The following is a 17,637-nucleotide window of genomic DNA, read 5'->3' as shown; positions in this document are numbered from 1 at the left end:
ACAACTGTAGCTCTACAATCTTTCTATCTAATTCTCCAATGGAGTTCAGAATCTACCCATAGTGCTTAAAGTCTTCTCAACAAGAAACTTCCCTTTGGAGACCAACTGGGGCCAACTGGGGCCTTACAGGTCATTTCTTCCCCTTGAAACAGTTTAGTCTAAGTATTTGAGATCTATCTTCCCAGTATCCTGCTGCATTCCAAATGTCGTACACTGCCATGAAGCTTGCTTACCCAAAATAGAAACTTCCACTTGGATTCACATCCTTTCATATTGGCCTAAGCAACTTCTTTCTCCAGCTGATTTGGCCCTTTTATTATGACGGATAATTTCCAGTTTCTCTGGTGTAGGAATATATGAAAATTTAAAATTTAATAGTTTCTCAGGGGCAGTCATCACATCCTGCTCAGCTATGAGTCTGTGCCAGCTGATCTTAAAACAACATGCCATCGACTCAAAGCCATAATCACTCTTATCTAGAAACCTCTTTTTGAGACACTCTGCACATTTGCTTCCTCCAGCCAGAAGTTGCAAAATGACCCCCAAATTCAGAAAGAATTTGTCCTTGGCTGGATTCAATGCTCTCACAACAGGGAAAAAATGAGATCCCGAAACTTCTCATCCAAGAAGCTTCTTGGATGAGAAGAGAAACATCTTCAAGAAAAAACAACAAAAGTTGGAATACACTGCCAGACTCTGTGGTCTCTTCCCCAAATCCCCAAAGCTTTAACCAAAAACTGTCTACTATTGACCTTACCCCATTCCTAAGAGGTCTGTAAGGGGTGTGCATAAGAGCACAAGCGTGCCTACCATTCCTGTCCTATTGTTTCCTTTCATTATATCCAATTAATTTAGTTATTACATACTTATGCTTATATATATGCTTATATATTGTATAGTCATTTCATGCTTATGCTTATATATACTGTGTGACAAAATAAATAAATAAAAATAAAAATAAAAGTCCAGTTGCGTCTTGAAAAAGCATCTTCGGGACAACCATGACTGGATGGCTGAGAATCTCCATAGACACCACGAATTACTATTTTCGCTCATCACCAAATATTGTGGTCTTAAATTTTTTGGTTTTTTTTTTAAATTTGCATTTATATCCCGCCCTTCTCCGAAGACTCAGGGTGGCTTACCCTATGTTAGCAATAGTCTTCATCCTATTTATATATTTATATAAAAAGTCAATTTATTGCCCCCAACAATCTGGGTCCTCATTTTACCTACCTTATAAAGGATGGAAGGCTGAGTCAACCTTGGGCCTGGTTACTATCATGCTAATCTAATTCTACTTCAATGATTACATCTAAACACTGTTCCATAGTTCGTACAATTTGCCATCATTTCTTTTCAAGCATCTTCTAGGTAATTCGCTGTTTGGAAACATTTCAAATGCAGCTATTTAGTTTCTATTGTTTATTAATGTTTTATGTTCTTACTGTCAATTGAATCTTATCTCTGTCTTAATTTAATTAGCTGCCAGAATTGTTTTAACAATATAAATAGTCACTATAATTGGACTCTTAACTTTTAGTTTTGAAATCATAATCACTCCTTATGCATTATTCTTCTGCATATTTTTTCAAGAAATGTTAATAACGACTTTTCCATAGCTTTTAGTATAATTATAATCTAAATAGATCAAATTGGTAATTTTACTGTTTTGTTATTTGTTGACATACATAAATTGTATCATACTTTACTGTATTATGTTTTATAGTTCCAAACTCTTAAACATTTAACTTACAATTTTACTTGTACGGTGACATGGTTTTAAAGTTTATTTTACTCTAATCAATTATCATTCTTTTGTTTGGTTTTACTGGCCATTGACCTTTAAAATAAAATGACTGACTGACTACAGTCTAGGTTTTCCAGAATTGTATTTGCCACTGCCAGGTGTGTTGTTAACATTGGCCTTAGAATCCAGGATAGAAAACAGAATTTAGATAGCAGAATAAACTTAACTAGATTCTATATAGGCTGTCCCATCTCATTTGTAATCTTCAATCCAGCTGGAAAAAGACACTGGTCTAGAAACTAACATCTTGTGACCATTCCCAACTGTGCATTAAATAGGGATCAGGTCAAAGATCACACAATGGTTCCTGAATTTAGAGCTGCAGTCCAATCTACACTATCTATCTATTTTCTTCTGATTATATCTGATGGGAGAATTATAGGCCTTTATAAAGGCAGATTACAAACACCCTGATTCACTGGCCATTGTTTTAGGAGATCTAAACAAGGGAAACTTAAGGCAAGAGCTACCAAAATACTTTCAGCATGTCAACTGTCCCACCAGAGGCAGGAATACTCTAGACCATTGCTACACAACTCTAAAAGATGCTTATCGGTCTTTACCACGTGCAACTGTAGGACACTCTGATCATTGCATGATTCACCTTGTACCTGCTTACAGGCAAAGACTTAAAACCACAAAACCAACAATTAAATCAGTGAAGACCTGGACGGAGGAGGTAAAATTAAAGCTGCAGGCATGCTTTGACTGCACTGATTGGAATATCTTTGAAGATACCTCTGCAGACCTGGATGAACTCAAGATACTGTAACATCATATGTCAGCTTCTGTGAAGACCTATGTGTACCTACAAGGAACTTGCGAATATACAGTAACAACAAACCTTGGTTCACACCTAAACTTAAGCAGCTACGACATTCCAAAGAGGAAGCCTACAGAAAAGGTGATAAAATGCTGTACAATCAGGCCAGAAATGCACTAACAAGGGAGATCAGAGCAGCAAAAAGAAGCTACTCTGAAAAGCTAAAGAATCAGTTTTCAGCAAATGAACCAGCAAACATGTGGAAAACTCTTAAAAATATCACCGGCTATGGCAAACCTCCTTCCCAGGCTGAAGGTAATCAACAACTGGCATATGACCTGAATGAGTTTTACTGCAGGTTTGAAAGGAAACTACAGCCACCTCTCTCCACAACCCCCATCTCAGACACACCAACAACAGCCAAGCCTCCTACAACTGACCCCATTTCATTGGGTTCACAACCCCTAGTGATCACAGAAAAGGAAGTGCAGGACCTATTTCACAGACAAAAGCCAGGAAAAGCTCCAGGCCCAGACAAGATAACTCCTTCTTGCTTAAAAGTCTGTGCTGACCAATTGGCCCCATCTTCACCCATATTTTCAATAAATCACTAGAGATGTGCTATGTTCCTTCTTGCTTCAAACGCTCTACCATCATCCCAGTGCCAAGAAGCCCACCATCAAGGAACTGAATGACTACAGACCAGTTGCTTTAACATCTGTAGTCATGAAAACCTTTGAAAGGCTAGTGCTTTCCTACCTGAAAACCATCACGGATCCGCTGTTAGACCCCTTGCAATTTGCATACCGAGCAAATAGATCAACAGATGATGCTGTTAATACGGCTCTGCACTACATCCTACAACATCTTGAGTCTCCAAAGACCTATGCAAGGGTCCATTTTGTAGACTTTAGTTCAGCATTCAATACCATCATTCCAGACATTCTTCTAACTAAGCTAAACCAGCTACAGGTACCGGAACAGACTTGTAAGTGGATCACAAGCTTCCTAACAAACAGGAAGCAGCAGGTGAAGCTAAGCAAGATCACATCAAATACCTGTACAATTAGGACACGGCCCCCAAGGCTGTGTGCTCTCCCCACTTCTCTTCTCTCTGTATACCAATGACTGCATCTCCAATGATCCATCTGTTAAGCTACTGAAGTTCGCAGATGACACAACAGTGATTGGTCTCATTCGAGACAATGACGAATCCGCATATAGACGAGAGGTCGAACGACTAGCCTTGTGGTGCAACCAAAACAATCTGGAACTGAACACACTCAAAACCGTAGAAATGGTGGTAGACTTTAGGAGAAACCCTTCCATACTTCCACCTCTCACAATACTAGACAACACAGTATCAACAGTAGAAACCTTCAAATTTCTAGGTTCTATCATATCGCAAGATCTAAAATGGACAGCTAACATCAAAAACATCATCAAAAAAGGACAACAAAGAATGTTCTTTCTGCGCCAACTCAGTAAGCTCAAACTGCCCAAGGAGCTGCTGATTCAGTTCTACAGAGGAATTACTGAGTCTGTCATTTGCACCTCTATAACTGTCTGGTTTGGTTCTGCAACCCAACAAGAAAGACACAGACTTTAGAGGATAATTAGAACTGCAGAAAAAATAATTGCTACCAACCTGCCTTCCATTGAGGACCTGTATACTGCACGAATCAAGAAGAGGGCCATGAAAATATTTACAGATCCCTCACATCCAGGACATAAACTGTTTCAACTCCTACCCTCAAAACGACGCTATACAGCACTGCACACCAGAATAACTAGACACAAGAACAGTTTTTTCCCGAAGGCCATCACTCTGCTAAACAAATAATTCCCTCAACACTGTCAAACTATTTACTAAATCTGCATTACTATTAATCTTCTCATAGTTTCCATCACCAATCTCTTTCCACTTATGACTGTGTAACACCACCCGGGTAACACCACTCCTGCGCAGTCTGCACTGGCTACCTGTGGTCTTCCGGGTGCGCTTCAAGGTTTTGGTTACCACCTTCAAAGCGCTCCATGGCTTAGGGCCCGGGTACTTACGGGACCGCCTGCTGTTTTCACATGCCTCCCACCGACCCGTACGCTCTCACAGAGAGGGTCTTCTCAGGGTGCCGTCCGCCAAGCAGTGTCGGCTGGTGGCCCCCAGGGGAAGGTCCTTCTCTGTGGGAGCACCTACCCTCTGGAACAAACTTCCCCCCGGTTTACGCCAATTGCCTGACCTTCGGACCTTTCGCCGGGAACTGAAAACTTATTTATTTATCCAAGCGGGACTGGCCTGATTTTTAAACTCTAAATTTTAAATTTTAAATTTTTCAATTGTAATTTTATTGGGTATTTTATATGGTCAATTGGACGGTTTTAATTTCGGCCTTTTATTGAATAAGCTTTTTAATTGTTATTTTAGTGTGTATATTAATTGTTTTAAATGAAGGCTGTACACCGCCCTGAGTCCTTCGGGAGAAGGGCGGTATAAAAGTTTAATTAAATAAATAAATAAATAAATATGACTGTAACTTTGTTGCTGGCAATCCTTATGATTTATATTGATATATTGACCATCAATTGTGTTGTAAATGTTGTACCTTGATGAACACATCTTTTCTTTTATGTACACTGAGAGCACATGCACCAAGACAAATTCCTTGTGTGTCCAATCACACTTGGCCAATAAAAATTCTATTCTATTCTATTCTATTCTATTCTATTCTATTCTATTCTATTCTATTCTATTCTATTCTGTGCTGCTGCAGGGCAGGTACCTCAAAACGTTTATCATCTTCTGCTTGTGTCCTTGTGGTACAGAATAAATTTAAAGTTTATACATACATTTTTACTTTATAGGTTTTAATTGCCCTTAAGCAAAATTTGATTTATTATTGTTTTAATAAAAATGGCAAGGCAGTCATATGATTATCAGGTAGCCTTCCTATTAACCAACAAGACTTTTCAGGTCATTTAAGTTTTGCAAAATTTTGATACCTAGCTTCAAGAATTTGTCAGGTCATTTGTGCTGAAACTTCTACAAATGTACAAATAAATGAAGAAAGAGAAAGAGAGAGAATGGATATCAGAATCAGCAACCACATCAGCTACTTTCATTTTTTAACTGAGGAGTAAAATTACAGTACATGAGCTCTTTCACTTTCAAATTGCAAAAGAAACTAGGCGGAAGAAGCAGCGGCCCTCAAAATGCAACCCAACTACAACTTCCACACCCTTAGCAAAGATGACCATTGGTGAAGGGCCTTAGAATTACTGTTTACCAACAACTGAAAGGGAACATTTTCCCAGTCCCCAATGCACATTAAAGGCAGGAAAAATATGCTTCTTAGAAGCGTAGGTCTAACCCAGGGGTGAAATCCAGCAGGTTCTGATAGGTTCTGGAGAACCGGTAGCAGAAATTTTGAGCAGTTCGGAGAACTGGCAAATGCCACCTCTGGCTGGCTCCAGAGTGGGGTGGGAATAGAGATTTTGCAGTATCCTTCCCCTGGAGTAGGGTGGGAATGGGGATTTTGCAGTATCCTTCCCCAGGAGTAGGATGGGAATAGAGATTTTGCAGTATCCTTCCCCTGGAGTAGGGTGGGAATGGGGATGTTGCAGTATCCTTCCCCTGGAGTGGGATGGGAATGGAGATTTTGCAGTATTCTTCCCCTGCCACGCCCACCAAGCCACGCCCACAGAACCAGTAGTAAAAAAATTTGGATTTCACCACTGATCTAACCTGGATAAAATTCTGCTTTTTTCCAACATTATTTGGCGGCATGGCCAGCAGTTACGTAGAACCATGTAATTTTTGTTATCAAATCATACTTGCTTGAAGAGCTACACAAGCCCTTTTGAAATAATAGGTTTTATAAACTGTCAAATGTATCTGAGCAAATATTTTGTTTTTCTTTTAGCCCCTTCTATGGGAAAATTTTCCTTCATATGCTTTGTTTTTCTTGGCCTTGACCAAGAAAACACCTACAAATTAATTCATTTAATGTTAAATGGTTAATGGTAAAATACCCAAAGTTGTCATTTGTTCATGGATACCCCGGGCAGATTCACAGACAACAATTCACAGCACTAAGAAAACTTCAATAATGCCATCGTTATCAGAAAAAAGCTGAGAAGAAAACGACATCTGTGCAGTAAAGATGACTATTATAATTGCCAAGAAAATAATAATTATATTCCTCAAACAAAATCTTTTCTGATTTTTTTTTTTAATTTCAGGCAAAAGAAAAGCAGGGAATGCAGCTTGGCTCTCTTTTAAATCATCAATGGTTTGCATTCTAAATAGGGCACCTAAAACAATCATTCTGTTCACAGTAATGACTGTGAACAGAAACCATATTCAAAGCTGCTTTTGGGTGGGGGGGGGGAAATTATATTCAACGTACCTGGGGAGATTTTTTCCCTTTTACTATTAATTTAGATACGCCTGTAGGCAAGCTTCTGCACATCCCAGTGAAAAGAAGAAATATCACAGGGAAAGGAAGGAGGGAAGGCAGCTTGTATAACTTTTAGAAAGAAAAACAAACATCTGGGCATATAGCTGCACAGTATGAAAAAGCATGTCGCAAACACACGCACATATGCAGAAGAACACAGCAGCAAGAATATAGTTTTGCAACCGAAGGCAAGGATCGCATTTGCTAAACTTAAAAGAGGCTCCACTGTCCATGGCCCAAAATGCAGTCTCTAAATCCTTAGTTTTCCTATCAATCACCTGCAGCAGATATACACCACCGCACTCGCAAATGAGCAAACCCTGCACTCACAAATCAATCTCTTGGACTGACAGAATACATTCAAGGTTCTCTATTACACCATTCCAATTTCGAAAGAACCCTGGCCAAGTCACAAACCCGTTTCCACAGACAAGAATCAGATATTAACGGCAGGGGTGGGTTCTAAAATTTTTTACTACCGGTTCTGTGGGCATGGCTTATTTTGTGGGCATGGCTTGATGGTCATGTGACTGGGTAGGCGTGGCCAACTCAATGTCACTCATGTCAAGGGGTGCCTCGCCTTGCCCCTCCCCTTCCAGCCATTCCTTTTCACACCCAGCCTCAACGTATCCATTGTTCTGTAAAAATGTTGTTCACCTTTTTATTATCTACATACTATAGATCAGGGGTCTCCAAACTTGGCCACTTTAAGACTTGTGGCCCAACTCCCAGAATTTCTCAGCCACCTTTGCTGTCTTAAAGTGGCCAAGGTTAGAGACCTCTGCTATAGATGCACTTTCATGGACCACTGAAAGGAGGAAATGGCTCACATGCTTTGCCCAAGAGTGTGATAGGCAACAGGCTTTTAAGGGGCTGCCAGAAAGAAGGGGGGGGGCAATGTATTTTCCAAAGCAGCAGAAGGCAAAACAAGAAGCAATGGATGAAAACTGAACAAAGAGAAAAGCAACCTAAAACGAAGGAGAAACTTCCTGACCGTGTGAACCAATATAAGTGCAGAAATATTTCTGTCATAATTTCACATATAAAATAGCCATTCATGTAATACAACTTGAATATTATTCAAAATAGTCATTAGTATTATGGCTGATGTTTGAAAGCAAGCCTAAAAGTCAAAGATTACAAGAGTGCTTCTTTCTCTGTATGCATAGGAAACATCACATACCAGGAATAGCATATTAAGATGGACTTATCACAGTATTTGCCACAAGACCACATTTAATGCAGCCTACAACAGGGATGGACAATCTCATTCCTCGGGGTCTCTTGCAGTTTGCCAGTCCAGTTTTTGCAACATCTAGAACCCTCTGCCTCTATTGAAAATAACTGGGCATAATTTTTGTTATTTTTAAGGTAGGAAACATACATAAGCATTGGTGTAAAATCTAGAACAGGTTTAATACAGTTTGAAAAAGCTAAGAAATCCCTTCAAATCCAGGAATCAATCCAAAAATGTGCCTCAACCAATATGTACCATTAAGCTATCCACTGCAGCTGCTGCCTTCGAAACACTGTAGTCTTTCTCTATTCCTGCCTTATAGTGATCTCTGAGAGTATTCAAATCTATTACCATATTGTCTTGGAATCTGTCTGGTGTTTTACATTTCATTACTCCCCATCAGTTTGAAAAAAATAATAATAATAAAAGACTATGGAAACATGAATTAGCCTACTTCAGGCCTTTGAGAAATTGAGTGTTGCCTTACCAATTCCCCTTTTATTGTTTCCAATTCAATGCTATGTCAGAAACAAATTATGTAATAAGTATTTATGACTGTTGCACTGTCCCGGGGTCATGTGTACACTTTTTGTGACCTTCTGATAAGAGTCAATGGGGAAGTCAGATTCACTTAACAACCTAAACAAGTGCAGTGATTCATTTAACAAATGCTGTAAGGAAGCTCATAAAATAGAGCAAAATTGACCTAACAAATGTTTTTTTATTTATTTGCATTTATATCCCGCCCTCCTCCGAAGACTCAGGGCGGCTTACACTATGTTAGCAATAGTCTTCATTCTATTTGTATATTTATATACAAAGTCAACTTATTGCCCCCAACAATCTGGGTCCTCATTTTACCTACCTTATAAAGGATGGAAGGCTGAGTCAACCTTGGGCCTGGTGAGACTAAAACCTGCAGTAACTGGTTTCGGTTAGCAACATAATTTTTTGGCTCAATTGTGGTCATAAATCGAAGTTTACCTGTGCTCCATTTCCCCTACAGATTATATTCTGAAGATTATATTAACAGTTCAAAAATTTAAAGAACGAAGCTGGGGGAAAAGAAAACAATAGCAATATCTAATGGTATACTTAAGAGATGAAATTGCACTGGAAACTGCCCTAGAATGCATCCAGAAACTGATTACAAAAAATGTGACATCATCATAGGAGGTACAGAATGCATGAAGAGAAAATTAGCCCTCTGTTTTGCGCTTTCACTAGGACCAATTACACAGTACACCAAATTGCCAAGTGGAAAACCAGTAACATCTGTTTCTTTTCTTTCTCTATTCAAAAAAGCTCCTTCTGAAGAGAACCTTTAGAAACAATCTTGTCAATGGGCAGTGCTTTATTACTATATTTATATACGTATAGTTATTCATAAAGATGAACTGTTTGGCAGCTCATAAATATGTTAGTAAAATGAAACAGTAGTAGCATAAACCTTATTTGGAATTTTATACATAAAATCTTCCAAACAAAAAGAAATGTTGTAATTATAAATACGTGACTGACAATGAAAATGTCTTCTCTGGGAATCTAAAAGTCCAGAAGGATATCACTTGGCAAATGTCTTCACAGATGCCATTTTGATGTCTCTGTGAAAAGAAAAGAGCTTTGGTGACCAAAGCTCTTTTGGTACTTGCAATAGATGCCTATGAGGCAAGGCAGATCGTAAACTATTCAGGAACTGGCTAGGTGACTTTGAGCCAGTCAATTTCTCACAACTCAACTCACTTCACAGTGTTGTCGTTGTGTGGGGAAAATAGGAAGAGGAAGAAGTGTTATGTATACCTGCCACTTTGAGTTACCTACAATGTAATAACAGATGAAAAGAAATCTAATAAATACATATTGAAAAACAGCTCTGTGAATTACAGGTAGAAAAAAGCTACAGCTATTTTCAGATATGTGCATTTCACTATTATCACAGGGCATTCTATATGAGATTTACAATCTCAAATAACCAGCTCACAATGATTTCTATTTTGTCTATTTTCTCCCTTAATAAGAACAATACCTTTAATAAATAGATCCCGGTGAACAGTGCATCTCCAAATCTGGACCTCATGTAACATTTCATGCCCATACATTTCAGTAACGTCAACATCAATAGAACTCGTTTCTCAACCACTTCCCCTTGAACACCAGAGATTGTGAGCATTTTTACATACATATCTGCAAATGAATCTTTTAAAAAACTATTCTTAAATAAGATATTTAAGCTTTATTTCAAAAATAGCTCTGTATCTCATCTTTGTTATTTCTAAATTATGAATAAGAAATATTTTCCTATATATGGTCAGTGCATATCAGAGCACCTTCATATTTCCCTCTTTTTAAAATGGATCTACAAGTATGCAAAATTCTGGGCTATAGGGTATGCTGGCAGAAACAACTAAACATGTACCTTTATTAATACAAACTTCAGACAGCTATGTTTTTCACAAATAAACTATGTAAAAACAAATGTGATTTTAACGATTTCAGTTTAATAATAAATGCAAAGAATCTTTTCCTTGTCATTCTTGGATTACTACTTATTAAGAAAGCTGCCATTTTTGGCCTCCCGAAGCCCCACCACGCGTCGCATTATTGCAAAAAACAGGCCCATTTTTCACAAAAACAGGGAACGCAGAGGCTTTGGGAGGCCTGCAGAGTGCTCCTGTGGGCTGGGGAGGGCAAAAATGCCCTTTTTGTGAAAAATGGGCCCATTTTTGCCCTCCCCAACCCCCAGGAGCACTCTGAAGGCCTCCCAAACCGTCTGTGCACCTCATTTTTTCAAAAAATGGGATGTGCAGAGGGTTTTGGGAGGCCTGCAGAGTGCTCCAGGGGGCCAGGAAGGGCAAAAAGTTTTTTTCCCCTTGCTTACCACTTCAAAATCTTGGTACGTCTTATACACCAGTGCGTCTTATAGTCCTGAAAATACGGTGCCTATTTTGATAAAGTTTAAAGGAATATGTGATGGCAAGAAATTAGTTTTAATTTTCTGTTACCTTAGATTCTCTTCTAAGTTATGCTTTACTAAGGCTTAATAGATGATTGTCTTTTCAAATAAGAAGCAAATAAAATTCTACAATGAAGAAAAGAAAGGGCATAACCAACATCAAATGTGTAAAAATTCTATGATCTATATAGACTTCTGATGAGCTGATTTTGTACAAATGAAAGTTGAATCTGTTCCAGTCTCCCTGGGGAAAGGAGCCAAGAATTATAATGCTACAGGAATTATTTTTAATTTGGAAAATGAATTAAAAGGGCAATTGAGAGGAGAAACGTGAAGCGTGCAGAAAAGACAGATGACATAAAATGTACAGAAGCAACAAGATAAAATACTTGAAGTTTAAACAGACTCCAGTATATTCCAGCAATCCAAATTCCTCCTTTATATTACAAGATTTATCTAGTTTCCAGACCAATATTAAACCGGTCTGTACTCACTATGCTTCAGATTAAAAGTAACTTTTCCTGCTTAAGGTGACAGGGACCCATTATTACAGGGTATGCAAATTCAATCCAATCACTTTTAGATTTTTGCGTGCGGCCCTCCTGAGCTCCGTTTTCACTGGCAGAGGGTTGCAGGAGGCCCTGGCAGCCGAAAACGTAGCTTGGGAGCCTGTTTTCGCTGGCAAAAGCACCGTGGGCCGGTCCTTAGCTATTCCTAGATCTAAATATCCCATGGGCCGGATCTGTCCCCTGTGCTTTGAGTTTGACACCCCTGAACTAGGGCAAGAAGAAAGCCAGTGTGTATATTGTTAAGGCATCAGGCTACAAAACCAAGAGATTGTGAATTCTAATCTCATATGGCTGGTGACCTTAGACCAGTTCTTAACCCTAAAAATCAAGGAAGGGCAAATTATTTCTGGGGAAAAAAGTGTTGCCAAGAAAACTGCAGCCAATGTTCAGGCAATTGCCAGATGTCTGAAGGTCATAAACAAACAAGGAACGGCAAAGCACCTGTCTGTGGATGTTGTGCCAGATGTGTATGGTTTTATCTCCTTCCCCTTGAATGGCTAGTGTTGTGGTCCGCCAGCAGCCTGTGGAGTTGGCAGTGGAGTCGGACACTGAGGAGGCTGGGGAGGACAATGGGCCAGTCCTGGAGTCAGGGGAAGACCTGAATGAGAGCTCTGCGTCAGAGGCAGAGATGGGACCAGGTTCATCTGGGAGCGATGCATGGACTCCGGAGCCTCCAGAGATGGATAGCAAAGAGGCAGAGGAACAGGAGGAGCCTGTTCCTAGTGCATGCATGCAAAGAGCTGCCAGAAGGCAAGAGCACCTGAAGCAAAAAGGATGATTCGGGAATAAGGCCAGGAGATGATTGGCCCCTCCCATAAGACTTAAAAGCAGGCAACGTTGCTACATTTGTCTCTTGTCTTGCTACATTTGTTTTGTGTTGGAGTCTCTTGCTTCTGAACTTTTGCCAAGAAAAGCCTTTGGCAGGGTGCCAAAGAAGACAAAGGTTTGTGATAAGGCCGAAGAACTGTTTATGACGAATTTGTTTTGGATTTAATTTGTATCATTAAATTTAATTTAATGAAGTAATTCTCAGCTGTTCTAATAAAATATATTTGTTTAGGACTGATTGTGTCTGGTAATAACTACTTGGGCCTAGGTCAGAACAGCTAGCATCTGCTGCTTCTCAGTTAAAACCAGATCTTTTCTTTGTTCCCCATTTCCTTTTCAAATGTACCTGTAAAGATATCTAGCTTATACAAACCTAGTTACTTCTTCTAGCCCATCCCTTTCTCTTGTTCTCCCCAATCTTTTACCTATTACACATAAGCATAATATTGCACTACCCCTTATGCTATTGAAAAGAGATGATTTTGCAAAACAATTCAAGGAATGGAGGGATTCAAATTCCAAACACTTCTTGTCAGTTTCCTTAATGTAGTCAAGTCAATCGTCTCTTCCAGCTCCAAATGATATATATGATATTCTTACAAACAAAACTTAAAGAGAAGGAGAATTGAGGACAGAGGCAGGATTTGTGCAAACCCAAACTGGTGTGATGGTGAACTTTTGTGAGATGAAATGCTGCAACGGGCAAAAATGACACAGAATCAATAAATAAAACAGCTTGGCTTTTCCACGCTACCCATGACATTTACCAAGGGGGAAGAACTGCACACTCTGGAGAGATGAACAGAAGGGTATATTAGCAAACCCATCAGTTAGAATCACATAATTTGGCCAGAACGGCTATAAAGGAAGAATGGAACTGACAATAATTATATTGCTTATGTTTTTTGCTGACCCAAAGGATAGCTGCTCCTTTACGTCAATAGTAGAGAAAAGTTCCAATGGTAAATGTCTGTACTGTTTTACCACTTCAAGAACCTTTATCTGCATTTTAAAATAGTGGAAAATCTAGTTCTCTTTGTCATTCCACTAATTTCACTGGAGTAACTAAATGACATAGTAAACCTGGTAATAGATTTAAAGATAAGCAAAACTAATATTTTGGCTGTACTCATACCCATTGTAAATGCACATTTATGCTCTTTCCTTCTATCCAACTGCTACTCTTCATATTTTCCCACTATCTGAACAGGCTGAACAAATAATCTCTTAGAACTCATTATCTTAGCATTATTTACAAACCGAGATTTATTCCTCTGACAAGCAGCCCATCATTGTTTACATTCTCTAACTGGGGGGTGGGGGTCATACATACAAAGTCAAAGTATTTACAACCATGGTTCTTAAAGACATTATATTAATACATCCTCATATATAACAATGCATATCTTCATTGATCTTCTTTGGAAATAATATGAAGAGATTCACTACTATCTTCTTCCAGGATATTTTCACCCTCTAAATCAAGGGTGTCAAACTCAAGCCCCACGGGGTGGTTCAATCTGGCCCACAGGACCAGCCTGGAAATAGCAAAGGATCTGCCCGCAGTGCCTCAGGCAGTCAAAATGGTGCCCCACCATGCCCCATTTTCAACCTGGACGGCTTCCTGCAGCACTCTGCCAGCCAAAACAGGGTGCTGCAGGAGGAGCCTGTCCCATCTCTCCCCGCCCCCGGCCCCCGGCAGGCGGAGAACTACAATGCTGATCTGGCCCTCAAAGAAATCCAGTTTGATACCTCTGCTCTAAATCTAGCCTAAAACCTTTGTATCTACCATATAAATACTAACCAGGTCCAACCCCAATTACTTTTTAAAGATCAACCAAGGTCAGTTTGATGCTGCCATCTTGCACTACACTTCTTATACTGAGGTTTACAGTGCTCAATAGTTGGAATCGTAGGAACATACTGAGATAAGATTTGGCGAGGCATTTTATAGTATACTATGGGGTATGAATCTAGCCATTCCTATCTAACCCCAATGCAAGAAACTTTTTCATGGCATACAAAAGTTTGGCACCAGACATTCCAAGTTCTGGATTGCTCTGGGGCAAGTATCTTGATTGAGATTTGGTAATGACTGTTCAGGTGATGCTTCCTGATTCATTTTAATGAATATGCTTACAGAAAAAACAAACCAACCCAGAATCATCATGGCTGGCTGGAGTTGCCCCTGCCTCCTACATATATATCATTTCAGAACCCATTCTGAATACCAATAGAGTAAAGTCTTAAAAAGCAAACAGGAAAGAACACTGGGGTTATAACAGCCCTAATTTGTGACTTGCTGTCTTTTGATTTGAGAGCCAGAAGTGACCGTTAACTACACTTTACTCTTTCCTTCTGATTAACACAGAGCTGAAGTTAAGGCAAATTAAGTTATAACTAACTTTGCCATCCTCTCCCCTCACCAAAAAACCCACACACACTCTGAATAAGATTCTTTACTTTCACAACATTTTGATTCATGATCAGGCTGTATCCAAGGTGTTAGAGCCAATGGAAATAATTTATAATTTTCATTGAAATGCTGTCCTGCTCACTCCATTATGTTCCTGCCATAACACTGTTTCTGTAAACTTCTCACTTATAGAGGAATAATGACCTAGAGATTGATTAAGGCACCAGGCTAAAAACTGGGAGATTGTGCTGTGGCGACGCAGTGGTTAGAATTCAGTATTACACTATTGCAGACTAATTCTGCCAACTGCTAAGAGTTTGATTCTGACCAGCTCAAGGTTGATTCAGCCTTCTATCCTTCAGAGGACCCAGATTTTTGGGGGCAATGTGCTGACTCTGTAAACCACTTAGAGAGGGCTGTAAAGCACTATGAAATGGTATATAAGTGTAAGTGCTATTGAGAGTTCTAGTCCTGTCTTAGGCATTAAAACCAGCTGAATAACTTTGGGCCAGGCCCTTTTTCTCAGCCCAATGTAACTCACAGGGTGGCTGTTGTGGGGAAGACAGGAGGAGGAAGTAAAATGTATCTACATTCACTGTCTTGAGTAATTTATAAAATAAAGACTGGATATAAACACTAAATAAACATTTCTGTATCTTCCACTAGGATTTCATTATGACAGCATGAATATGATGAATGCCACCCCACCATATCATGGTAAAAAATAGAAAGATAATAGTTAAGAATGCCTATACTAGGCTAATGGCTGTTCATTAATATTTCCCTCTAAATCCAGCCAGAAGAATTTTAATCTTCCAAGATTACAAAAGTCTTCCCAAGGTAATTACAAGCACAATTTGCATGTAATCAACTCCCTTAGTAGGTAGTCCTCTGGTCATTTTAATTTATCTTCCAAGATTTAGTTGCAGGGCTAGTGCAAGTTATTTGCAGCCTGAATAAGTTAACTTTTCCAGTTTACAAATTCCACTGTTGTCTTATTTTAACTAACAACAGGACAGGCTATTTTACTATATTTGAACATTACAAGCTAATTTAGGGGGGACTGGGAAACCATGTTACACTTTACACTTTCTCCCTGGTAATCTTGTCCTTGTCCTTACCCATTCCCTCTGCCTCACTCTGTGTAATAGTAGGTCCATCTCTGTAAATAGGGTTTCAAAAATTGGTTTGCTGCATTCCTGGCAAATTGGCTTTATCTGTTATATAGATCAATTCCTCTCAAGGTCCTAGGCACCCTTTTAAAAACATTAAAAAGTTTATCAGTATGATGCAATATTAGAGAAATAAAAACTTGTAATATATAATGTCATCACTCACTCACTGAAATACATTTTTCAGCACTTGGTTAACTCACTTGACAAACACATTTCTTTAGCAACTGCAAGGATCTAAGTTGACATTCAGCAATCCCTAATTTTGGGACCTTAGGATGTGACTTAATAACAGACTCCATCTGGTATGGCATTTCTCAGATTTGCTGGATTGCACATTGATCATGCTTCCTGGCAACTGTGTGAATTACATGGAGGTGGAATTGAAACAGATAAACCTGTGTCACCTGTCAGCTTCACTACTATAGGACTTTACTTTGCCCACCAACCAAGGTGACAAACAAATCTAATTTCTCTCTCTCCTCCTCCTCCCACCACGCTATTTGATGACTTATTTCTAAAGCTTCAACTCTTCTCTCACCCCTTAACAGCAGAAAAGTCTTAAAACTCTTCTTGTTAGCAATTAGAGACTTGTCCATGCCTAAAACATAAACAAAGCTTACAGTCTGTCGAGATTCTCAGATATCCAGGTCATGGTTGTCCCAAAGGTGGCAACTCGACTTTTTTTTTTCTTTTGAAGACTTTCGCTTCCATTCCCCGCTATTCTATCAGAGCTGAAGAAGCTTCTTGGATGAGAAGCGAAACGTCTTCAAAAGAAAAAACACGAAAATCCAGTTGCCTCCTGGAAAAGCACCTTTGGGATAAACAAAGCTTTCTTCTCTACCGATTACAGCAAACTCTACTACAGTACTGTACTTGGGGGGGTGGGAGAGAGATTTGTCCAGCCCATCTCCGCTTGATCTCTATGCTTCCTGCACAGCGACATTCTTGTTTGCCTGCTTCCCCAGCTCGCCCCGCCGCCTCACCTTCACTCCTCCTGTTCAAGGCCATGTGTCCCAGAGAGGTGCACAAAAGCAGCAAAGGCTCACACCCCTCGCAGAGGGAGAATCATAGCGCCCGGTTGAAAAACATCCCTCCACGTTCTCTTTCTCCTGCTGCTCGCACTCCAAGCTTCCTCTTTCCACCCGGGTGTATCTAATCTGCAGAGGCCCTGGCTTCTCATTGGCTCTTGCTCTGAAGGGGGCGGTCCTTACGCTAGCGTTCCAAGAGGCGGGGAAGACCTCCCTTGTAGGGCTGCCTGGCCGGGGACTGAACCGGGCCCCGCCTGCCGAGCTCTGGAGGGGAGGGTAAGGGGAGGCCGTACGCGGCTGCGCAGAACGGTGAGAATTCCGCCTCGAGAGCGGTTCGGAACAGCGGCAGCAGCGAGCGAAGCCGCTTTGCTCACAGCGCGCAAGCCGCTTTTTACGGAGCA

At 39.9% G+C, this 17,637-nt stretch overlaps 1 protein-coding gene across 3 annotated transcripts in view; it reads right to left on the bottom strand.

Moving 5' to 3' along the window:
• Window positions 1–17,355, bottom strand: part of ERICH1 (glutamate rich 1) — a 161,396-nt gene extending 144,041 nt beyond the window's left edge. For all 3 annotated transcript variants that reach the window (XM_058177552.1, XM_058177571.1, XM_058177563.1), the window contains exon 1: window positions 17,192–17,355. In XM_058177552.1, coding sequence (XP_058033535.1) covers window positions 17,192–17,216 — 25 coding nt within the window. In that variant the 5' untranslated portion in view covers window positions 17,217–17,355. The remainder of the gene's footprint in view (window positions 1–17,191) is intronic.
• Between the last annotated feature and the right edge of the window lie 282 nt (window positions 17,356–17,637).

The sequence above is a fragment of the Ahaetulla prasina genome, chromosome 1 (genome assembly GCF_028640845.1).
Source record: "Ahaetulla prasina isolate Xishuangbanna chromosome 1, ASM2864084v1, whole genome shotgun sequence".
Classification (NCBI taxonomy): Eukaryota; Metazoa; Chordata; class Lepidosauria; order Squamata; family Colubridae; genus Ahaetulla; species Ahaetulla prasina.
Note: the sequence above shows the minus strand (reverse complement) of the source record. Positions and strands in the feature narration are given on the sequence as shown.